The sequence below is a fragment of the Oncorhynchus tshawytscha genome, linkage group LG02 (assembly GCF_018296145.1).
Source record: "Oncorhynchus tshawytscha isolate Ot180627B linkage group LG02, Otsh_v2.0, whole genome shotgun sequence".
Classification (NCBI taxonomy): domain Eukaryota; kingdom Metazoa; phylum Chordata; class Actinopteri; order Salmoniformes; family Salmonidae; genus Oncorhynchus; species Oncorhynchus tshawytscha.
Window position 1 is genome coordinate 25078583 of NC_056430.1, and position 26328 is coordinate 25104910.

Here is a 26328-nt window from a genome sequence, read left to right on the forward strand (position 1 = left end):
AGCCCAGGATCAAAATTGATGCCGCTTACACTGAGATGCAGTGCTTTAGACCCATACATGATTAAATTGTGCATGTTTATTATACAGTAAATAGTATTCAACATGTTCTCACCTGGGATTGTGAACTCACAACCTCCTGGTTCACAGCATTCCAATCTTCCTGCTACACCACCACTGCTGTGTCAATAACTGAATTCCCATGTATTTCTACACTTTGCACTTCAAAGTAAATCTAAGGTCTGTTAATAGTAAACCCAAGAAAAACTATTTTATTTACCATAGTGATTAAGAAGTAACATTAAAAACAGAGTAAAATTAGACAACTAAACCTAAAATTGCTTAAATAAGTCAATCAAAATCATTGAATAGTCAGATGAAATGATAATTGACACAGACATGGTGGCATAGCAGGAATATTGAAATGCCATGAAGCAAGAGGTTGCGAGTTCAAATCTCACTTGTTGAAAAGTTATTACTCTGTAAATGAACATGCCCAACCTAAGCATGTACGGTGTGTCAAATATGTAAGATGAAAACATTCTATGTTAAAAGCACTGTGTGTGTGTAACTATACTGAATAAAAGCAACATATAATGTGTTGGTCCCGTTTTTTATGAGCTTAAACAGAAATGTTCCATAAGCACAAAAAAGTTTATTTCTGTCAAATTACGAGCACAAATGTGTTTAAATCCCTGTTAGTGAGCATTTTTCCTTTGCCAAGATAATCCATCCACTTGACAGTTTTGGCATATCAAGAAGCTGATTAAACAACATGATCATTACACAGGTGCACCTTGTGCTAGGGACAACAAAAGGCCACACAAAAGGCCACAGTTGTGCAGTGTGCAGTTGTCACAATGCCACAAATGTGTCAAGTTGAGGGAGTGTGTAATTGGCATGCTGACTGCAAGAATGTCCAACAGAGCTGTTGCCAGATAATTGAATGTTAATTTCTCTACCATAAGCCCCCTCCAACATTGTTTTAGAGAATTTGGCAGTACATCCAACCGGCCTCACAACCATGGGTAACCACGCCAGCCCAGGAACTCCAAATTTGGCTTGTTCACCTGAGGGATTGTCTAAGATCAGCCACACGGACAGCTGATGAAACTGAAGACTAATCATGTCTGTAATAAAGCCCTTTTGTGGGGAAAAACTCATTCTGATTGGCTGAGCCAGGCTCCCCAGTGAGTGGGCCTGGCTCCTAAATTGGCGGGCCTATGAACTCCCAGGCCCACCCATGGCTGTGCCCCTGCCCAGCCATCTAAAATCCATAGATTAGTGCCTAATGAATGTATTTCAATTGACTGATTTCTTTATATGAACTGTAACTCAGTAAAATTGTTGAAATTGCTGCGTTTAAATTTTTGGTCAGTATAGTTCCACAGACTTTTTTTAAACCAAAATAATATATTCTAGGGTGGCAAGGTAGCCTAGTGGTTAAAGCGTTAGACTAGTAACTGAAAGGTTGCAAGTTCAAATCCCTGAGCTGACAAGGTACAAATCTGTTATTCTACTCCTGAACAGGCAGTTAACCCACTGTTCCTAGGCCGTCATTGGAAATAAGAATTTGTTCTTAACTGACTTGCCTAGTTAAATAAAGGTGAATAAAATAAAAAATAGCACATACGTGTGAGCAAACATCATTTTAAGTTGACTGAATTGTTGCGTACATTTTCTCATGTTGGAGCTAAATTTGGGCCAACGAAAAATGTAATGTTCAGGTAACACTTTGACCAAAAAGTTTAGTAAACAAACAAATGGTTGTTGAACCCAATAATTAATAATAATTATTGAAACAACTAGATTTGTAGGTGTTTTTTTACAGTGTGCACATCAAATGAAGCCTTAGTTAGCAAGACATGTGATTGAAAAAGTGTCTACTTCAATACATGATGAGGGATAATGGACACCCTGCATCTAACAGCGTGAAATGTGCTTCTCACAGATTGAAAGAGATGGGCAGGAAACACATTAACTGAACCGGAGCGCACCGGAACCAATCAGACCAACCCACTAAAAGAGAGAGGGAAGCAGAAGGAGAAAGAGGGAAAGCAGAAAGAGCAGTTTTAAAGCAGCAAAGGGCAGACCGGTAAATAATCCTTAAACTTGAAAATAATGATAGGAAACTCCCACCACTTCCCATTGAAAATAATGATGGGAAACTTCCACCACTTAACATTGAAAATAATGATGGGAAACTCCCACCACTTCCCATTGAAAATAATGATGGGAAACTCCCACCACTTCCCATTGAAAATAATGATGGGAAACTCCCACCACTTCCCATTGAAAATAATGATGGGAAACTCCCACCACTTCCCATTGAAAATAATGATGGGTAACTCCCACCACTTCCCATTGAAAATAATGATGGGAAACGCCCACCACTTCCCATTGAAAATAATGATGGGAAACTCCCACCACTTCAGATTGAAAATAATGATGGGAAACTCCCACCACTTCCCATTGAAAATAATGATGGGAAACTCCCACCACTTCCCATTGAAAATAATCCAGTGAAGACTTGATTAAAACAATGAGCTGGAACAATAGAAAAGGTGATGCCGAAGCCCACTGTTGACTGAAGCAGCTTTTATATTCAGCAGGCCATTAATCCCAAGCGCTATGGCAAGAAATAGGGAAGGCAGCCCGGAATCTTCCCAGCACAGACCGTGTTTCCCAGTAGCTTTCTGGGTTTCAGAGTATGAGGCGAAAAACTGACGAGCGACAGAAAAAAAATGGAAATGCCTAACTGAGCAGAAATGCTGATGAAAACTCTAAACACAGATTTTCAATCTTCTTCTTATGTTTTATTCAAAGTATCATTAATTTACTATTATTGTGAAAATATGAATTAATAGTATTATCAGCATTATTACTTGCCCTATTGCTGTAATTGAACAGCATGACTAACAGAAAACTAATTCAGATAACTACAATACACAACACATTGTAGTGTGTGGTCATATAGTTCAGCATCTCTCTCCACAAACCACACTTTCATCAAGAACCCTGCAGAAAATCACTAAGCAACTGCAACATGACAGCGTCCCACACAGTTAACTGTCTGCCTCCCCTCATATCTTTTAATCAATCTATTAGGGGGAGCTTGGTGACGATGACAGGCCCAGTGACTGATAAAGTGACCTGGCGGACATTAGAGCTGCTCCGGCCTGTGCGAGAGGCAGATAATAGCCAGTGCTGGGAGAGATGATGATGATGATAATGATAATGATAATGTTGTTACTGAGGCCAAAAGCATATCCAATCCTCCCTAAATGTCAACCTTTAGCCTACTATCGCACACTGCGACTTGAAATTGAAGGCGCTCCCGGCTCAGAATGGATAATAAACACATTATTTCATTCTATCAGATTCAAACAATTGCACTCTCCCCAGACGACAATGAAGGGAAGATAAATAAATAAAAAAGGAGAGGAAAATGAAAAGATGTGCTGGCTCAGGAGCTTCTCATAACATTACAATGGCTGTTCTGTTCAGCTTGTTCTGTGAACTCCATACATTAATTTCACAGACAAGGGGACTGATCGAAGGCCAAACTGATCTCTTTCTCTCCCTCCGTCTTTCCTTTTAGTATCCTTGGGCTGAATGGTGGAGAAGTGAGTGACAGGGCAATGTGTTCTGTCTTTCATTACTAGCCTGGCTGCCTGGCTGTGGCTAGACTCTGTAGTACACTAACACCCAAGCTGGGGACTGGAGGCTGGAGCCGGTGCCCTATGGCAGGAGACGCCCCGCAGTGATATTCAGCACTTTTTATATCCCAAACAGATGTTTGTGCGGCCCCACTGCACAGTCAGCAAACTGGCCCTTACGGGAAACTGAAGAGTGCAGCAGCCTCTTTCACAGAATATTGACAAGAATAATAGAGTTGCTATGTTGTCCGTCTCCGTCTACAGTCTTCGGCTGTATTGGTGGAAGACGTCATCCCTCGCGGACAGATTCTGCACATTAACCGAAGAATCTGTCAGGGCTGAATGGGATGAGCAGGACAATGAGCAGCGGTTATTACAGACAAATCAGGTTTTAGAATTTTCGGAAGGGGGGGGGGACATTTGGTCCATAGACTTGCCCATACCTTGCAAAGAGAAAGGGGGAAGCTCTTCGTTTCGGTTCCGCTCCTCGTTCTAGCATCTCTTCTCTTAACATGTATGGACCCAGAACCTAATCAAGCAGCTATCCAATTATGCAAGACCTTAGCTCAAGGTTAACCGAGATTACAGAAGTCATTTTACATTTTAGTCACTTAGCAGACACACTTACCCAGAGCGATTTACAGGAGCAATTGGGGTTATGTTCCTTGCTCAAGGGCACATCAAATAATTCACCTAGTTGGCTCCGGGATTCAAACCAGCAACCTTTCAGTTAGTGGCCCAACGCTCTTAAGCACTAGGCTACCTGCCACCTATTGACATGACATTGAAGGAGATGTGAGTGTGAGCATTGTGAACAGTTAAAGCATGTTTAATGCTCAGGGGTTAAAGTTCACAGTTTGTAATAAACTATTACAGTCCAATAAAATAGTTAAACTATACAAAACAGAAAATATTGGTGATGAAATATAACATTTTATCCTTGAACTGGCATTCTCTTCTTACTATCACTTTAGTCATAACTAAAAACTATCACTTTTGTCAAACAATGGCTTGCAGCAACACATACAGAAGCGATAAAACTCAGCTTTTCGCTACCCGTCCCAACCAACCCCTAATGTCGCATGCAGCAGGCTGACACCTTGATGTTCGACACACTGCACACCAGCAGAGAGTGAAAGAGAGAGAGAGACAGTCCCAGTCATTGGGGCGTGTATTTGCCCTTCTGTGACAACGTCCTGTTCCTCAAGAATTCATCACTCCTCTAATGCAACTCCATCCTCCTCCTGTTCTGAATTCTGTCACTACTGCTGAGCTACACACTAAAAAAATGAGAATTCCTGAAGGATTCTTTGGGAAGAGTGATGGTTCTATGTGAACCATAATGACTCAAAGAACCCTTTGAGGTCTTCAATGCTTATTTACAGTTCACAAAAGGATTCTTTGCTCTTTTACCGACATTTTAAAATGTAGTGGAGTTGGTGGCTCTTTGAATATTTTGAGGAATGCTTTGCTCACAGCTCTTTTGTGCAACCGTGTCATTCCAGTTGATCTAATGTGTTGTGTTAGGCGTGTTATATATACTGAACAAAAATATAAACACAACAATTTCAACAAATTTGAACTGAGTTACAGTTCATATAAGGAAATCAGTAAATTTAAATAAATTCATGAGGCCTTAATCTATGGATTTCACATGACTGGGCAGGGGCGCAGCTATGGGTGGGCCTGGGCCCGCCAACTTAGGAGCCAGGCCCACTCACTGGGGAGCCTGGCCCAGCCAATCAGAATGAGTTTTTCCCCACAAAAGGGCTTTATTACAGACAGAAAAACTACTCAGTTTCATCAGCTGTCCGGGTGGCTGGTCTCAGACGATCCCACAGGTGAAGAAGCCGGATGTGGAGGTCTTCGGCTGGCGTGGTTACACGTGGTTGGATATACTGCCAAATTCTCTAAAACAACGTTGGAGGTGGCTTATGGTAGAAAAATAAACATTCAGTTATCTGGCAACAGCTCTGGTGGAAATTTGTGCAGTCAACATGCCAATTGCACGTTCCCTCAAAAATTGACGGAGCGTGCAATTGTACCATTGTGTTGAGTGATAAAACTGCACATTTTAGAGTGGCCTTTTATAGCACCCAGCACAAGGTGTACCTGTGTAACAATCGTGCTGTTTAATCAGCTTCTTGATATGCCACACCTGTCAGGTGGAAGGATTATCTTGGCAAATGATAAAATGTTCACTAACAGGGATATAAGCAAATTTAGGCACACAATTTGAGCTAAATAAGCTTTTTGTGCATATGGAAAATGTCTGTTATCTTTTATTTCAGCTCATGAAACATGGGACCAACCCTTTTCATGTTGTGTTTATATTTTTGTTCAGTATATGACTATGGCCAGTAATGGTGTCATGTGAAAGACTCATGTATGGCCTTGTGTCAATTGAAAACAGTTGACTCAATCAGTCAGTGCTCCTCAATTCTCTCCTTAGGGACCCCCAGCTGTTCCAGCGGTAGCTCACTTCATTCAACTTGTCAATTAACACAATAATAACACTGATGGAATTTTAACAATATAACAAGGCTAACCACAATTTAATTTTTTTTTAAATGTATGGTTCTTCAAAAGGATCTACAAATAACCTTTCAGATTGAGAAACACTATTTATAGAACCATTCACCATAAAGGTTCTACAAAGAACCATAAAAAAGCTTCTATATAGCCCCAAAGAGGGTTGTAACCATAGCGGAATCCTTTTTTGGTGCCAAATATAACTTTAAAAAAATATATAACCATAGGAAAGGGTTCTTTATAGCACCATACAGGTTCCATTTAGAACCTTATGAGCATGATTCTTTATTGAACCTTCAAAAAGGTTTCTATATAACACCAAAAAAGGGTTCTGCTATGGTTACAAGCCAAATAACCCCTATCTAGTACCATTTCGGGGAAAATGGGGGAGGGGTGTGTACCACATCCATCCCTCCCTCTGTCCCTTAATCCTTCTTCTTTGCAGTTTGACCCCCACTTCTGACTGATCTCCGTCCCTCTGGTTGATTTCCCTCTAGATTAGCGATCAGATGTAATGTGAGAAGGGAGACGAGTCAAAATGAAAGGAATCAGAATGGTTAACAAGGATCCAACCCCATGTTTCCTTCAGCTTTTATGATGGAATTTCAGAAGAAGTTAGAAATCAAGTATGAAGTGTGGATTTCTCAGTAAAGTAGGCTAAGTTTTGTTTCACAAAATCCAAACGGTAGAGACCAGGGGTGACGGACTAGACTTGGTTTTGGATTTGCAAGGAGCACACAGCACAGTAATATATATATTTTCATATTTTAGAGTTAGAGAAAATATGATAAATGAATCATCACCAACACAGAGCTAGAGAGAGAGAAATAAAATGCGACACACACACAATGTATTTCCAGCATGTAAATGACCATTACAAAGTTATGCTTTGCAATGCACTTCATACTTTCCCTGTAGATATTACATTGTCTCTCTTCAGAGACATTGGATCCCATGTAAAATAATTGAATTACATATCAAGGTTGCATGGGAATTAAAATGAGTTTCTTGGCTTGCATATAAGCCTATATAGCAGAAAAATACGTAATGTATAATTAATCTCATTCAAAGTTGTGATCATTTCATTCTACAAAAAAAAACACATCTCACAAATTGGATTTATATATATGCATATGATAAAACAAAATAATCTGTGTTGGAGATGCCAGGAGCGTCCATAGCAGCGCCTTCCCCTGAAGGGACTGTCAAGCAGGCACAAATACATTTCTTGGACGTGCAGTCATCAGATCAAATTTAAAAAGCTTGAGGAAACTCGCGTGCCACTCAGTCAAGGTCACCCAAATACAAATTCTACAAAGAAACCATAGGGACAGCGGTGCGAATCATCTAAGCGTCCGTGCGGGTAGGTTATAGCCTACATTCGCAAATTCCAAGGACCTTTATTAGTCCGAGCATAGTCAAATATCGACAATTATTTACAGGAATGTTTCTATTTAGCATTCCAAATGACGACGCTCTCCCCGAGCAAGATTCACATTGATTCGGGCAGTCATCGTTACTCTCTCGTTTTCTTTTAGGCAAGTCTGAATAGGAACATTGTGCCAAGACTCAATGATGCAGCCTAAACCTATAATATGTTATAAAACAATTCTGTATCGGGGTCAAATGGACCGCAAATGTGGGTAGTTGGGTGTCAATTACCTGCTGTTGCTTGCCCGCTAACGGTGATTGTTTTATATGCTTTATGTGTTAATCCATAACCTTGTAGAACTCATTTGGAATGTGAGATAGCCTCATATAAAGATACATCTACATGTTTGCAGCGCCGTTGATTTGTATTGTCTGATCTGTAGCCACACGGTTGGGAGATAACGGTTTCGTTGAATGGGCGATCCGCTGTCAATTATCAAGTCTATTTCTGAGTATTGTATATACATTTCAGATAGTTGTTGGAACAGAATAGTCTATATTGGTTACACTAATTCTTATCATGATCTTTCCTGGTGATATATGCGCGTCGCGAGTTAATGAAGATAAAGTGGAAGGGAGTTTTACCACCTTAGAATGACTGTAGCCTAATGGAGATATAATAGATTCACGAAAAAATAGCCATGAAAAAGCTAATCATTTCGCGTCAAAATCTAAATTTCCATAATCCCAAATAATATAGTTGACCGTGGTTAGTGTCTGATTGAATGTGTATTCTAATTATGTAAAAGGCGCATAGAACAAATTTGCACAGCATTATGTTACAGACTGAACACGTCAACATTACAGGTCCTTAATATGCCACTCGTGTATGAGCTGAGTTTAGTCATATTGCACTAATGTTCCCTAGAACTACTCCACGGCTTTTCAAGTCATCGCCAAGCCTGGAAAACTGAGATACGACTTCGAAAAACTTACCAGGATGACAGTCGGCCCAAAAGAGAACGAAGGCAGACAAGATCAGAGACAAGATCCACCAGCAACACGATTGCAGTAGCCTCCGCATGACAAAATGAACATCGAGAGCAAAAAGGGCAACTGTTGAGTTATCCGTCTGATCAAATAATTAATGTCTGCTGCGTAAAAACAGCGCAAATGCTGCTAAATGTAGGCTAGTGACTGTGCAGTGGAATTATATTCAGTACTGTCTGGAACATCCAGAAAACAGTCTTTACTTCTCAAAACCTCCTTCCAAACAGCTTCTTGATACTCCCAAAGAAAAACATGTCAGTTAGGAGAGATATAGCTTTCGAGCTTGATTCAGTTCATTCAACAAGAATCGAGGGGATAGGAGCAGAAGATGCTAGTGGCAGTAGGCTAGTCCATGCATCCGAGAGCTGCAGCGGTTCTGCTGGCGAAAACAGAGAGGGAATAGTTGGAGCGGCACTGGAAGCTTTCCATTCCTCCATCCAGGAAGTAGCGTGTGAATCGAAGTCTGGCAGAGACTTTAAAACAGGCTCGGGAGAAAAGGCGAGGAGAGGAGGGGAGAGAGATGGGGGGAGAGGGAGCTTGAGAGATGCAGAGCTCACTCCTCCGGATCCTAGTGCCGGGTAGTAGCTCACTATTCAGCAATAGCCAACAGTTTAAAGGGGCAATCTGCACTTCGAACAATAGCAAAGTGACAACCCGCCACTGATTTAGTAAACAGCTGGGGCTGAACAAATTTACCCAATCTCAAACTCATGGGCAGAGCTATGGATATAGGGACTGATCATCCATGATATCGATATTATAGTTTTAACCATGTTTTGAGGATATAGGCTACATTGTTTGTTTACATTTACATTGTTTATGAACAAAGGAGTAAAACAAGCTAATATTTTGCATTCTGATGGGGTACGGCAGTTGAACTAAGCTCCTGAGGCATCTATACGTTATATTATTCAAGAATCAATGGGTAGGCTATACTCATTCATTTATAAGATGGATATAGCAACTGCAGATTGCCATTTAATGGAACTTGGTAGCCGATCTGAAAAAGCTGTTTTAGAGGCAGGTTGAATGAAATATAAATTACCATATGATGTTGACTGTTGATGTTGACATGTATTAATGGAAATAGTTCTATAATCTATTGGTCTATATGTGTATCTGTTTTACAATACATTATTATGCACACCTGAAAACAATATCCTTAAACAACCCACTGTATTTGGTTGTACAATGTTATAGGCCTACACCCCTTCGGTGTGTGGGAGTAAAAACTAACAAGCACACACAGGACAAAGCCACAACAAACAAATATGGCCTTGACAAAGGCTACACAGCTTCAGCTTTGACATATAATCGATTATGTTGGCAAACTGTCAACAACATACAATGCCAATTGCAGTGGAAAACCATTCTCATTCACAATGAGCTATTCATGTAGGGGACTAAACAATAGAGATGATGCATTAAAGACAGACTGTATTATGTTGCAAAAATATACCATAGCCCTTTACACTCGTACCTGAAAATGGCAGAGCTTTGAGTCATAAAGGTGCATTGAAATTACTTAGGAACTGTGCACGCTTTGGAGAGGTGTGTGGCCACTTGGAGACACCAGCTAGTCCTCTCACTCAAACCCTTCTAATTGTTTTTCTTATGTTGAATCTACCCCACATTTCCCAGTAATATTCTTATCATGTTACTGAATATATCCAGAGTATTTTCGTTATCAACAAATGTGGTGGAAAGTACAGTAAATGTAAAATGCACATAAAATCAACAGTGTTATGTTTGGATTCAGTCTTGTCTCAGGTGACCTGTTCTTCTCACCTTCAGTCTAATAATTTTCCTATAATCTCCAAAACTGTTCCCTTTCAATTGCTACCATGGTTATGCATATGCATTTCATATTTCTTCTGTAAGAAACATTTAAATGTAGCACTATCCATTCCCACGATTGTAGAGGATTAAGCAAAACATTGTTTGGTCCTTGACTTGTAAAGGCAAAAAGGTGACACTACTTGAACCTGCTTCCATAATCATAATTGCATAACAGATGTACTGTAACTAAAATTCACGACAACTGGTGTTAACTTCTGGCAATTCATTTAACACATGTATGAGCATCTGAAGAGTTTAGATATTTTCATATAATTATTAGACAACTTCTACTGGTGGTTCGATTGGAAGTTTTTTTAAAGGCAGTATATTTGACACTTGGATGGAGAATCAGCAAACTCTGCTGACTAGGGTACCAATTCTACTGTATTTCAGTCTGTCATACCAAGATGTTGGATCATTCCTGCCTGACATCTTCCCACTGACATCTGTATAACAGTGAATCGATAAATTTCTTCTCAATCAACTGCACACAGTGGACTCAACCAAACGGTGACTTCTATGACAAAAAGTATTCTGCTGAGTGGCATTTGATGGACAATGAAGCGTTTTTTGGTTAGTCTCCTAACAACCAATTTAAAAACCACATAAAAAGCTTCATAAACTTTGCAGCTGCTAATACACTCTCTCTTTCACCTATATAGATTAGCCCAAAATCACCCTGGTCTGTCAGTTTAACTGAGTGTTTAATTAGTAGTGCTGTAATGTTGAATTATAGGCCTTGAGGGATGGTTCACATTCTATATTACATTCTACTGACTGGCTCTTCCCTGGTTATCTCTCATCTACCTTGCTGTTTACCAGTTAATGTTCTGTGTTAATTGGATATCAGTGGTAGTGAATTCAAATACTTTCAGCCGATATCAGTCATAATACGTCTTCCAATAATAAACCTCTTTTGAATTATCAAACAGATCAACATGGCAGTGTTGCCATTGTTTATATGTTTTTCTTTATAATGTCAAAAATAAACATCTCCAACCCGCAATATCACACACCCACAAACTGAAATCTTATGTGTACATTCTACAATCAATTAGTGAAAGAGAGCCTCAAATGTCACATTCATTTGTATATATATATTCACTGTAATCCATGAATCGCAGCAATGTTGGTTCCTGTGTTCAGTCATATCTATGGTCACATTTGCATGGGTGAAACAAAAACACCCTAATGGTTGGTGAGAAGGTGGTAGCAGCATCCCAGTATGCCGACCGGAGTATGGGTGAGTGGGTGTGTTGAAAAGAAAGTAGTGGGTGTGTGCAAATAAGTGGGTGTGTTGAAAGGAAAGTAGTGGGTGTGTGCAAATAAGTGGGTGTGTTGAAAGGAAAGTAGTGGGTGTGTGCAAAGAAGTGGGTGTGTTGAAAGGAAAGTAGTGGGTGTGTGCAAATAAGTGGGTGTGTTGAAAGGAAAGTAGTTGGTGTGTGCAAATAAGTGGGTGTGTTGAAAGGAACGCAGTGGGTGTGTGCAAAGAAGTGGGTGTGTTGAAAGGAAAGTAGTGGGTGTGTGCAAAAAAGTGGGTGTGTTGAAAGGAACATAGTGGGTGTGTGCAAATAAGTGGGTGTGTTGAAAGGAAAGAAGTGGGGGTGTGCAAAGAAGTGGCTGTGTTGAAAGAAAGTAGTTGGTGTGTGCAAAGAAGTGGTTGTGTTGAAAGGAAAGAAGTGGGGGTGTGCAAAGAAGTGGCTGTGTTGAAAGGAACGCAGTGGGTGTGTGCAATGAAGTGGGTGTGTTGAAAGGAACATAGTGAGTGTGTGCAAAGAAGTGGGTGTGTTGTGGAAAGGAGTTGTGTCAAAAGCGCTCTGCTATTAGGTTAGACGTTTTTGATTGAGCTGTGTTTTTGTCTTCCGTTACCATACAACTATTACATTGAGCTACTGTACTGCGAGAGTTTGGACTGATGTTTTTAAGATAGAGGATGAGTCTGAGTCGTATTTCACTGTTAGTTTTACACAAATCATTTTAAATGTTCAGTTGTAAAACTGATGACTGTTTATTTTGTATTAAAAGTATTGATGATGGGTGTACTGTTGCTTCATGCATTGTATGCGTGTGCTTACTGCTACTGTCACCCTGATATTGGCTACTAGCTACTTCCCACTCCGGTTGCTGGACAGTAGTGCTTGTCAATGCAGAGCAAAGGGCACTGTGTCCCGGTGTTGTTGCGTTCATGCCCTCCCCATTGAGTAGTAGACTGTATATAAATCAAATCAAATTGTATTTGTCACATGCCCGAATACAACAGGTATTTCACCTTACAGTGAAATGCTTACTTACAAGCCCTTAAACAACAATGCAGTTTTAAGAAAAATAAGTGTTAAGAAAAAATAGATAATATATATATATATATATATATTTTAAACAAGTAATTAAAGAGCAGCAGTAAAATAACAGTAGGGAGGCTATATAGCGGCGGATCCGTACAGAGTCAATGCGCTGGGGCACCAGTTCGTCCAGGATATATGTATCAATGTGACACCTAGACGGTTATAAATATGAGTTATTTCTTGTGTAGGCTGCTATCCTACTTGAAATAAAATCATGTGAGAGAGAAAATCGCCACAATATCTACCACCGGAGACACAACCATGATACCCATTAGGAAGCACATCAAGTCAGCAGGCACAACACTCAGCACGGGTCGCCGGCTGACTATCGACTCGTAGTGCAGCCCAATCAGCCAAGCAAAACGATCTTGAGTGCCAACAAATCTGCCCAATTATTCGAATCGCTTTCCCATACACCAACTCCCCAATAGTCTGGTCGCCATATTGGGCTGCAGCTACTCATACTTGTGATTGGTTGACAATAGAGCTTCACACATTGCAGGCGATGGCTGTAGGATGACGTTGGTGAGCAAACTGCAAGAACATGCAGTCAAAATTTCATGAACTTTGATCACATGGATTTTGTAAAATTCATGTAGTCGACAAGTAAGCGCAAATCGGATTTTTTAAAATCCATAATGCAACCCATTTTGAAAGGTTGGTCACCGACTTGACAAAAGGGATCCGCTCAAACGCGCCCAATGTATGACGTTTTAGAGATTCAGAAGGTACATATAAGCGCATGTGGCTACACTCATTGTGGAACTTGTAGTCACATTAACATGCTAGAGAGGCACTTCCAGAACCATTGTGCATCACCAGAACTGCACTACCCATAGATCATTCGGGTTATCAAGACTGTCTCAGACACGGAAGGTGAGTGCTCCTGTCATTTTCATTTCATGCAACGAGGACGAAATAATGCAGCTATATTGTTATACGTTTTAGCTGTATTGATTGAATGTATTGATTTAAGAATTGTAAGCGAATGAAGATGATTAGCTAAAATATTTGACTTGTCTCGACGTTTATAATATTTATTTGATAGGAAACATGTCAATGAATGTGCATTAGGCTACAGTCACCGGTCAGTTCAAAGATCTGACAACCTAATTGCGGAAAATAGGCCTTCGTAATATTTCGCTGTGAGCGAAAGCAAACTACGTGCGTTCAATACACGGATGCGTTTCTAACTAGTTAAGCCTAATATGATGGAGCTTTGCCTTGTCCACGCTACGCGGTGGTCTCTTTAACATTGTTTCATTACAGAACTGTTCACTATAGACACATTTTTAGCGCGAAATAATGTGCTAAACAGTTTTTCAGAGTTACGTTTCATGGGCATGTGTTATGTAAAGATCCAACCTTGAAATTGCAGACGGGGATTATACATCGGAAATTAATAGACAATTGTAGGTCTATTTGACATTGCCATTTTTTGTATTTAACTCAACTTCATGATTTTTTTTTTTAACCTAATAATAGTCTCTGATGCTGTTACTATTGTCATTGCTGACTTTTTTGTTGATTTCTACACTGAGGCCAGTGTCCCCTTCAAGTATGCTGGTGACTGACAGCTGCAATACGGGCCTTTTAATCATAAAGATCCACCAGTACTATGTGTGCTTTTAGTCTATCAGCATGTATGGTTATATAATGTGTTCCAATATGGATGATTGAAGGTCTGTTCAGGCCATATTAGCCTATACCTTTCCCACGATGAATAACCAGAAAAACACTAAATCCCTCTCCTCTTCTTCACTTTCAGTCTAAACTCCTCAAAAAGGCCCAGTTTGCTTCTCACTCTCGTTCAGTGTCAAACCCTGGGGATGTACACTTTTTTTTTTTGACGATTGTGAAAACAAAGTGACAGTGTAACAGCGGCACAGTCCCACCATTCACTGTATGGGAAGAGTCAGAAAGAATGCTGAAGTCTACACGCTTGGACAGTAATGATTGTATTGTATTTTACTGGGTGTGACAGACTGATGTAGACGTTGTTGTGAGGCGGTGTCATTTGTAAATAAAGCTTAGTGTTTATAAAAGAAACTCAATGAATGTAGACACATAGGCATGGCCTATCCCTATATAACATACTGTATGCTGTCCTTACAAAGTATTTTTTTAATTGAACCTTTATTTAACTGAAAGTCACTTAAGAACAAATTCTTATTTACAATGACGGCCTACACCGGCCAAACCCGGGCGACGCTGGGCCAGTTGTGCGCCGCCCTATGGGACTCCCAAACACGGGCAGTTGTGATACAGCTTGGATATAGACCATACATGTACAGTTCTAACACAGTACAAGTAGGCCTAGTTATTACAACTGAAACCTGTTTTCAGTTTGTCTTTACAAATGTATATTTAGTGCAAACATTAGATTTGCAATAAAGCTCGATTAAGTATGTTGAATCCTGCTCTCACTCTAGAATTACTGTTTGATGAAATTAGTCAGAAACACTGGGCTTATGAGTTTGTTTACAAATGGTCTTATACAACTCAGGAACAGCCATACGAGAATATATAACAGCATCTATAACAGCTTTAATGTAAACTCTTTGTAGCCAATTTATACCTATTTACATGGTACACTTACAAATCTACTGTGCATTCGGAAAGTAGTCAGACCCCTTGAATTGTTTCACATTTTGTTACATTGCAGTCTTATTCTAAAGTGGATTAAATAGATTAATAGTTTTCCCCCTCATCAATCTGCACACAATTCCCCATAATGACAAAGCTAAAACAGGTTTTTAGATTTTCTTTGCTAATTTATTAACAAATAATAACTGAAATATCACATTTACATAAGTATTCAGATCTTTTACTCAGGACTTTGTAGAAACACCTTTGACAGCGATTACAGCCTTGAGTCTTCTTGGGTATGACGCTACAAGCTTGGCACACCTGTATTTTGAGTTTCTCTCATTCTTCTCTGTAGATCCTCTCAAGCTCTGTCAGGTTGGATGAGGAGAGTTGCTGCACAGTTATTTTCAGGTCTCTCCAGAAATGTTAGACAGGGTTCATGTCCAGGCTCTGACTGGGCCACTCAAGGACATTCAGAGACTTGTCCCAAAGCCACTCCTGCGTTGTATTGGCTGTGTTCTAATTGAATCCATTTTAGAATAAGGCTGTAATGTAACAAAATGAGTTCTTTCCCGAATGCACTGTATGCAATTGCTTGAACTATGCTTTAACCTTAACTAAGTTTCAACTACATTGACTACATCTGAATGTGTGGATGTCTGAATGTGTGGACTTATGTTACTAGACGTTTCAGACACTTCACACCCTCTGACCCTCTGTTAGTCTTCTCAGACCATCCAGAGGTGGAGGTTGTGGGAACAGTGGGAGTCCAGAAGTGACCAGATGGTTTTTTAACATGACGAATTTGATTAAATACATTTTAATGATCTGGTTCTCAGTGGTGCTGTTTAGGGATGTCACATGGCTCCTCCTTGTAATGTGTACCATCTGTCTCCTCTGCAAAAATAAATAATTAAGTAAACAGAGAAATCTTCTTGTCTAACACTCACGGGACACCTACTCCTATGAACCCCTGCTGAACTAAGCAGTACACCTACTCCTATGAACCCTTGCTGAACTTAACAGTACACCTACTTGGAGCTGCAAGTTATTTGAACCATAACCCGAAACCGATGCAAAAAAAAGTGTCCATGGCAGTATGTGCCAGGTGCTCTCCCAGATTTGGATGTGCTCGGTTTGAATTATTCTCGATGAATCATACACACACTTCGCCCACCTTAATCACAAGACAGCTCAAGAATTATACATGCTACTGCATGCAGCCTTCTACTGTATATCTTCAATACTTTCTCCTTAAAGGAAAAGTCATTATGATGCAAAATGTTGGTGACACTTTGACACTTTAACATCCAATAAAACCAGTGTGGATGAATATATCAGTGATACATGTCTGCAGCTTTCCCTGGTTCCAAACTTCATTTGGAGATTTGTGGACAGAGATGCAAGAGAACCGGCATCAATGATACACTGTTTATTCATACCACAGCAATACTTAGTTGATTGGATTCTCTTTGCCTAATGTTGAATTAAACAGCCATAGACCTGTGTTAATTTCTCTATCCTGTATTTCCCCAGCATGTCCACCGTGTATCGTGTTGTTCAGTGTGTTGTGTGCATCATTAATTGTGCCCATCTAACACACACACACAGGCTCTTGTATCATGTTGAGAATGCACAGGTCTATATCTATTTAGCAAGTTCTAATTAGGATTTGAAAATGACTTAAAATAGCATTTAGGAAAAGTACTGTCTAGAACAGCCATGCTCCAGGATGTATTCCTGTCCTCATTGACATTCATTTAGTGTTATATAGCAGTGTTACACAATATAGTTCTGGAAGTGGGATATGAATACAAGCACGACTCACTTCCTAAAGTCATAACAAAATGACATGTTCACATTGTCTTATAAAGCAACCCTGTACTGTATTCAGGTCAGTGTTCTCCCACATTGAAAGTCAAGTGACCTACAAAAACACACCGAGTTCATCCAGTCATCTGACTGGTCCTTGAGTCCTTGATACTTTCTGAAAAGAAGAGCAGGAGGAATAGAGAGAGTGGTGATGCTGACAGAACCAATGGCTCCTCAGTTGTAATTGTGTGTGCGCATGTGTTCACTCTGAGGTCAGGCTGTGTGTGTGAGGGCTGCAGAGAGAAGACCTGATGAATGATTTTCAAGGAGAGGTCATAAAGGTCACCACCGTAGTGTGGTGGAAGGTGCCCAGACCCTCAGCAGAATATCAACTCTCTTTGCATTTCTCTTCCATTTACATGGAGCCTGATGTCCCTACTGGTCTCTGCCCCTGCAGGTAAAGAAAAGTGCGGTACTGTAGAAGATCCGAGAGGAGTTCACACTGCATCAAGTCTAAAAGTTGTGGTCTGCTCTGGAGTCCAGGTACACTTATAGACATGTAAATATGATTAAACAAGACAAGCACACAATATCTGACTAAACTCTTGGACAGTTTGTAGTGCAGAGGGAAAGGACAGCTGTTATGTAAAATGACAATACATTTGGTTGTGTCTATAAATACATGAATTAAGATGATGACATGCTACAGGGGATGTACTCACTACTGTAGCTAGGTTTCCATCCAATTAGTGACAGATTTTCATGCGAACATTCAAAAATCTGCATAAAAACAAAATCTGCATTTTGCCAGAGATGGGTTTCCATCAAATTGACCTGTTGTGAATAAAAGGCTGTGCGTGATGACAGTGTATATTTAACATATATATACTTTTTACCCCTTTTTTTTACCCCAATTTTGTGATATCCAATGGTAGTTACAGTCTTGTCCCATCACTGCAACTCCCGTACGGACTCGGGAGAGGGGAAGGTCGAGAGCCATGCGTCCTCCGAAACATGACCCCGCCAACATGACCCCGACTACACTGGGCCAATTGTGCATCACCTCATGGGTCTCCCATTCCTGACACAGCCCGGGATCGAACCTGGATCTGTAGTGACGACTCTAGCACTGCGATGCAGTGCCTTAGACCGCTGTGCCACTCAGGAGACCCATAAAATACCTTTTGTGGTTAAATTCCCATGTACCGAATAAAAAAAAAAAGTTAAATGGGTTTCCATGGCATTTCCAACTCTGATGGTTTTGTCAACAAAAAAACGTTGCGTTATATTGCTCATGTGCCCCCTCTGGTCTTGTCATGTGCGCTCTAGCCAACAGCTTGACATACACTGTGCGTAAAATAGCCTACGTGATGAGATTATTATGGACAAAAGAGCGAGATTATTTGTCAAAAGGCAGCCAAGCATCGATCATCATGTCTCCATAATAAGAATCTTGATATTTATTGGCAAGGAGCATCAATCACCACGTGCACTTTCACCACCTTGTGAAGTTCATCATACCTTATCTGTAGCCCAATAAACTGCATTATTTCCCAATGAGTCCTAGTGGAAGGACCACATAACATATCATCACGTGACTCCAAGTTTACTTCGATATGATGATTATTATATCAATATTTGTGCATAAAGGAATTTCCATCGCCATTTCTTGCATAATTAATATTTATAGACACAAAGATCCCACCTCATCTAGCGTATTTGTTTTGTAGACATTTGGAAAGTTTGCTGACAAATTTGCTGTTTCCATCAGGCCTGTCGTGACATTTTTTTATGCAATGTGTACATTAGCCTCTTAAAAACGTTGGATGGAAACCTGGTTAATGACAGCAAAAATGTAATGAGCATAAATCAAGTAATTCATGACCTATTGATTATTGTAAGTCAATATATGTCCTGTTGCATGGTAGAAGCCTTTAAATGTATCATCCCATATGCTTATTGTGATGCCCTTCAACCCTGCCTATCCTGTTAGTGTTGTTTCTGGTCATGTCTCAACATGGGGCTTAGTGTACGTCAATGCCAATGGCAGAGCAACAAAGGAGCGGAGGTCCAATGCATGGTGCCCAGGGGATGACATTTATCCCCACTCTGTATTTCTGCTGTTAATCCGATTGGAGACAAAGGCCTTCATTCCCAATCACATTAACCAGTTGGCATCTCTTCAGTCTCTTTCACTCTTAATCCCATTCAATGCTAGCAAAAATGTTACTTGATCTGATTGGGCACAACAGCAATCTGATACTGGAAGATAATTGGTCATATCTGATTTGGGGAAGCGGGGGAAAAGAAAACATTTAGAGGTGGGGGAAGGGGGTTGGGGGAAAATAAGTGAGGGAAGTGGGTGGGAAAAGAGATAGATAGTAGGATGAGCAAAAGGAGAGTTGAGCAATGATCTGTCTGAGCAATGATGTGGCTCCTTGTTTTTTTGTTAGTCGTCTTGCCTGGGGATATGAATGATTGTTGGTCAATCCTTTAAACCAGGTAGGCCTACAACTGAACTGAATTCTGGAGATGTGTGTCAGCCACTTTTAGATATATTCTTTGCCTTACCACTAAGTAAAAGGATCACCCTTCCAAAAATGAGATATGTGTTCAATTTCACCTTCTAATTTCACCTTTCAATCTCCTTTATCCTCTCTGGAATGTGCTGCTTCAATCCTTTGACAAAGAGCTTAGCCACCCAAAGCCACCAGTGATGGGAATTGGCGTCTCTTCTGTGTTACTACACACTACCCCTAGGGATCTCTTATGTGTCTCATTACTATTCACAGAAACACTATAAGAAATTGACACAGATGTGCTTACAAGTGTTAATGTCTGCCTGCATTGTTCTTATTTTGTCTCTCACTTACACTCTGTGCTGTAGACCTGTAGCCTACATCGTTTCAAACGTTTAGGCACTGTATGCCCCTAAAATGAAATTCTGTACCATGGTTACCAAATCATTCTTCACCTCTAATTAGGGACTGATTTAAACCTGGGGCACCAGGCGGGTGCAATTAATTATCAGGTAGAACAGAAAACCAGCAGTAGTCTGGTCCTTGTTGGGTAAGATTTGAATACCCCTGCTCTAGGCTATGCATTACTGTATATTCCAGTAGTTACATGTTTTGAATCATTTTCAAATGAAAGCAGTCACAGAAATGCAGAAACATTACATTCTGCGTGGCTACTGCAGGATTGTAGGAGTACCTGTGGCACTCCAAGAACAGGGTTGTCTATACCCCTGCCATATATCCTACGGCTACTTAGAAAAAAGGTGCCTACACAATAGTTGCCTACATTATTAGAAAAAAGGGATCCAAAAGGTTTTTGGGCTGTCCGCATAGGATAACTATTGTGTAGGCCTATTTGTGTGATGTACAGAATTGTAACATGATATGTGAATGCTTTCATACTATTACATCTTAGCTAATGTAATGCATTGGCAGCATGTTTTTCAACTAACCTTTACATGGCTATACTTCCTTAATTCTCAACTTGGAAGTCACTGGCATCTTCTCAACTCCCATCGCTAGTTGCAGGAGGAACGTTGGACGTTATGAAATTAAATACATTTTTGCTTCATGAGATAATCCAACAATATAATATGTATGCCGCCATGTTGTCTTTCAGATCTTCTCTCATTGATCAAGACAGGTGAGTGTCCATCCCAAAGTGCTGCACATCATGACTCAGAAATCAAGCGTCACTTTGAATAACACTACACTAACCTGTCTTGATCAATGAGAGATCAGAATTGGACACATTTTTGGATACACTTCATGGAGCAAGAAAATGTATACATTTCATAATGGAGCATTTTCTAAATTCCAACGTCCCACCTGAAACTAGTGATGGGAGTTGTGAAGACAAAGGTAACTTCCAAATTGAGAATTAATGAAGTATCGCCATGTAAATGTTAGTTGAAAAATGTCTGCCGGTGCTTTACAATAGCTAAGCGGTTACAAGTAGGGAGGCCATCACATATCTCATTACAATTCTGTAGCTACTTGTTAGGATGAGGCCATCATGTGTGCACTCTGATTGTAGCGGGCCATTTTCCCTAATGCAAACTAATCACATTGCTAAAGACAGCCGGACATTCAATATTCAAATGTGTACTTTACGCCCTACACTGAAAACATGTTGAGTGTTTTGTAGCGGTGTCTAGTTGATTGTATTGATTTGCAGGGAAAACTCCAGGCAGACAGGGATGTCATGACGTTGGCCTCTTTGGGTATAGCAACCCCATCCCCATCTCCCTGCCTTCCCCTTGCCTCCTTCAACTAGGCTGCTGTGGTCAGTGGCCATAAATTCCTGAGAAGACCCTGCTACATAGTAGAGGGAGAGTAAACTTTCATAGAGGACAAAGGAAATCCTTCCACTTCACAGAACTTGAGGTACAAACAAATTTCATGTTCCAAAGAAAGTGTAAAAGATCGGTGAAGAATCCAGCTACGAACTGGTCCGTTTGTCACAACTTGAGAAAGCTCATGGGAGACGGTGTGGCCACATTACCATAACGCTGTTTATATAATAGCCTCAGATATGAGGTTTACATCTGATTGTTGTATAAGATGAATGAGTGAGTATGATACTGTTTGTATAATTGTGTAATATGATTTTGGACTGTTTAATGAAGAAAAATACAATTCCCTTTTGATTTGAACTAAATCAGAGGACCGCCCCTGAGCCCAGTTAGGGTCAGACATCCTGGGACAACCCCCTTCTGCCATTCCGAATAAAACCCAACTCCTGAAATTATCAGGAGACCAAGCTTACCTCAATTACGAGATGGCTAAAGGTTGCAGACCTTGTTTTTCTCCATTAGGAGGACAAAGGTTGTAGACCATTGCTGAATCTTTTAACCATACCACGTGGTTAAACTCTTAGACTATCGATGCCGACAGAATAAGAACAAGTCTTTGATACTAATTACTAGTCTGCAGCTAGGAATTCGGTATCATTGAACGCGAAGAACGACAACCGCCGAAACATCCATTCTATAACGAATGTCACTTTGAACTATCCCCTCTAACCAAGACAGAGAGGGAGAGAGATGGACAATTCTACGAAAGACACAAACTTTTTACCAGCGATCAAGACGACACACTGAGCGTAAATATATATATATATTGATTGCAATTGTTCCCGAATGAGTGAGCGTTCATGTGTAAAGGATTAGCATTTCAATTGTTATAATTATCACTCTGTAGTGACTTCTTAGTCGACCCCCACTTCCCCTTTTGTCTAACAAGCCGCCTTGCCGGTTTAGCCCACTAGGGCACATTCTCCTATCATTTCATGTAACCACATTTACCATGTTTGTTTGTTAGTTTATACATTTCTGTGAATTACAGCGATTAGGCAATATATCTTTGCCTCAGCCATGCCTCCAGTAGCTCATTACAGTAATGTTGATGTCGATATTTTTCCTGCCTTTGAGTTATTATTCAAGGATTCAAGAAATGTGTTTCCTGTTAGTCTCTTCTCACACCTGTATGACTTCTTTGTTCTCCAGGTAGTTGCCTGCCAACATGGACATGTAAGAAACAAGTGGGGATAATAACAGACTACTATGCGTAGGCCTATACCTGCTGATGCCACCTGACAGAGGGTATGTAAGTTAGTTGGTGATGGTGTTTTGGATGAGAAGGAAGGGAACAGACGTGCATGATATGGGATGTGAAATTTGTGCCCAAAGAATTATATTTTAAGTGCAAATTGACATTGAGCCGAAGTGTATTTTCTAGTCAAATTTGTCTTCTTTGGTCTTGAGCACATGATTGCAGCCGTCAGTGATTACACTGCACCTTTATTCAGGAAATCACCTTCTTACCTCCGTGGCTACTCAGGCAATCACAAAGATGGTTGCATCTTCCTCTCTGTCTATCGCCTCCCTTGGCAGTGAGACATGGTAAGCCTACCTGCATCCAGCAGATACCTTCTTAGGGCACAGACGCTGTGACAGGATGAGCTGAGACAGGATGCCGAAGGGTGCCAGACAGGATGGTGAATTACCGCCACCAACAACACGGGTGGTGAAATTACATAAAAAGCTAGCTAGCTACTTGATACTTCATGGACCAGAGCTAGGTCGGACCAGAGCTAGCTAGCTCCTAGCTACGCCCTGGACCAGAGCTAGACCAGCGCTAGTGTGAACCAGAGATTACTAGCTGCTAGCTATGCCATGGACCAGACAAAGTGTGGACCAGAGCTACAGTACCAGTCAAGTTTGGACACACCTATTTAAACACTCATTTAAGGGTTTTTCTTTAATTGTACTATTTTCTACATTGTAGAACAATAATGAAGACATCAAAACTATGAAATAACACATATGGAATCATGTAGTAACCAAACAAATGTTAAACAAATCAAAATATATTTGATATTCTTCAAAGTAGCCACCCTTTGCCTTGATGACAGCTTTGCACTGTCTTTGCATTCTCTCAACCAGCTTCACCTGAAATGCTTTTCCAACAGTCTTGAAGGAGTTCCCACATATGCTGAGCACTTGTTGGCTGCTTTTCCTTCACTCTGCGGTCCAACTCATCACAAACCATTTTGGGTTGAGGTTGGGTGCTTTTGGAGGCCACAAGCAGAATACCAATTGTCATTCATTAGGAAAGAAATAATGACATTTATGATGGTCAATTTTGAAACTGATGCAGCATTCCACCACTCTCCTTCTTGGTCATAAAGAAAAACCATTGAATGAGTAAGTAGGTGTGTCCAAACCTTTGACTGGTATCATAGCTAGCTACGACCTGGACCAGCGCTAGTGCGGACAACAGCTACAGCTAGTCGGAAGTTTACATATCCCTTAGCCAAATACATTTAAACTCAGTTTTTCACAATTCCTGACATTTAATCCTATAACATTTCCTGTTTTAGGTCAGTTAAGATCACCAATTTATTTTAAGAATGTGAAACAATAGTATAATAGTAGAGAGAATGATTTATTTAAACTTTTAATTCTTTCCTCACAGTTCCAGTGGGTCAGAAGTTTACATACACTCAATTAGTATTTGGTAGCATTGCATTTAAATGGTTTAAATTGGGTCAACCGTTTTGGGTAGCCTACCACAAGCTTCCCACAATAAGTTGGGTGAATTTTGGCCCATTGCTCCTGACAGAGCTGGTGTAACTGAGTCAGGTTTGTAGGCCTCCTTGCTCGCAGACACTTTTAGTTCTGCCCACAAATGTTCTATGTGATTGAGGTCAGGGCTTTGTGATGGCCACTCCAATACCTTGACTTTGTTGTCCTTAAGCCATTTTGCCACAACTTTGGAAGTATGCTTGGGGTCATTGTCCATTTGGAAGACCCATTTGTGACCAAGCTTTAACTTCCTAACTGATGTCTTGATGTTGCTTCAATATATCCACATCATTTTCCTGCCTCATGAAGCCATCTATTTTGTGAAGTTCACCAGTCCCTCCTGCAGCAAAGCACCCCCACAACATGATGCTGCCACACCCCCGTGCTTCACGGTTGGGATGGTGTTCTTCGGCTTGCAACGCTCCCTTTTTTCCCTCCAAACATAACGATGGTCATTATGGCCAAACAGTTCTATTTTTGTTTCATCAGACCAGAGGACATTTCTCCAAAAAGTACGATCTTTGTCCCCATGTGCAGTTTCAAACCATAGTCTGTTTTTTATGGCGGTTTTGGAGCAGTGGCTTCTTCCTTGCTGAAGGTCTTTCAGGTTATGTCGATATAGGACTTGTTTTTACTGTGGATTTAGATACTTTTGTACCTGTTTCCTCCAGCATCTTCACAAGGTCCTCGCAACAAAGTATGTTCATCTCTAGGAGACAGAATGCGTCTCCTTCCTGAGCGGTATGACGGCTGGGTGGTCCCATGGTGTTTATACTTGCGTATTATTGTTTGTACAGATGAACGTGATACCTTCAGACATTTTGAAATTGCTCCCAAGAATGAACCAGACTTGTGTAGGTCTACAATTTTTTTTCTGAGGTCTTGGCTGATTTCTTTTGATTTTCCCATGATGTCAAGGAAAGAGGCACTGAGTTTGAAGGTAGGCCTTGAAATACATCCACAGGTACACCTCCAACTGACTCAAATGATGTAATTTAGCCTATCAGAAGCTTCTAAAGCCATGACATCATTTTCTGGAATTTTCCAAGCTGTTTAAAGCACAGTCAACTTAGTGTGTGTGTGTATCCTTCTGACCCACTGGAATTGTGATACAGTGAAATAATCTGTCTGTAAACAGTTGTTGGAAAAATGACTTGCGTCATGCACAAAGTAGATGTCCTAACCGACACGGAGTTGTGGCTGAATGATGACACTATCAACATATGCTGTACATGGTTATACGCTGTACCGGCAGGATAGAACAGTGGCGTCTGGTAAGATAAGGGGCGGCGGGCTATGTATTTTTGTAAATAACAGCTGGTGCACGATATCTAAGTTAGTTTCGAGCTATTGCTCGCCTGAGGTAGAGCATCTCATGATAAGCTGTAGACCGCACTATCTATCTAGAGAGTTTTCATCTGCATTTTTCATAGCTGTTTACATACCACCACAGTCAGAGGCTGGCACTAAGAAAACTTTGAATGAGCTGTATTCCGCCATAAGCAAACAAGAAAACGCTCAACCAGAGGCGGCACTCCTAGTAGTCGGGGACTTTAATGCAGGGAAACTTAAATCCGTTTTACCAAATTTCTATCAGCATATTAAATGTGCAACCAGAGGAAAAAACTCTGCATCATCGAGAGCATCCTGACTGGTTGCATCACTGCCTGGTATGGCAACTGCTCGGCCTCCGACCGCAAGGCACTACAGAGGGTAGTGCGAACGGCCCAGTACATGGGGCCAAGCTTACTGCAATCCAGGACCTCTATACCAGGCAGTGTCAGAGGAAGGCCCTAAAAATTGTCAGACTCCAGCCACCCAAGTCATAGACGCACGGCAAGCAGTACCGGAGCACCAAGTCTAGGTCCAAGAGGCTTCTAAACAGCTTCTACCCCGAAGCCATAAGATTCCTGAACACCTAATCAAATGGCTACCCATACTTTACATTACTCCCACCTTTTTTTTACACTGCTGCTATCTGTTGTTATCATCTATGCATAGTCACTTTAATAACTCTACCCACATGTACATA

General features: G+C 40.6%; 2 protein-coding genes across 4 annotated transcripts in view; one reads left to right on the forward strand and one right to left on the reverse strand.

The window, feature by feature from the left end:
- The window catches only part of LOC112219011 (receptor-type tyrosine-protein phosphatase gamma), a 319617-nt gene extending 310513 nt beyond the window's left edge, over window positions 1-9104 (reverse strand). Inside the window, exon 1 of one of the 2 annotated variants that reach the window (XM_024380244.2) lies at window positions 8556-9094. In XM_024380244.2, the coding sequence (XP_024236012.2) occupies window positions 8556-8643 (88 nt within the window). In that variant the 5' untranslated portion in view covers window positions 8644-9094. Of the gene's footprint in view, window positions 1-8555 lie in introns of both variants that reach the window. The other variant, XM_042295621.1, reaches the window with a different exon arrangement.
- A 4448-nt stretch (window positions 9105-13552) lies between these two features.
- The window catches only part of fhit (fragile histidine triad diadenosine triphosphatase), a 299129-nt gene continuing 286353 nt past the window's right edge, over window positions 13553-26328 (forward strand). The window contains exons 1-3 of one of the 2 annotated variants that reach the window (XM_024380227.2): window positions 13558-13666; window positions 17649-17734; window positions 22716-22811. The gene's annotated coding sequence lies outside the window, so the exon portion shown is untranslated. Of the gene's footprint in view, window positions 13667-17648; window positions 17735-22715; window positions 22812-26328 lie in introns of both variants that reach the window. The other variant, XM_024380237.2, reaches the window with a different exon arrangement.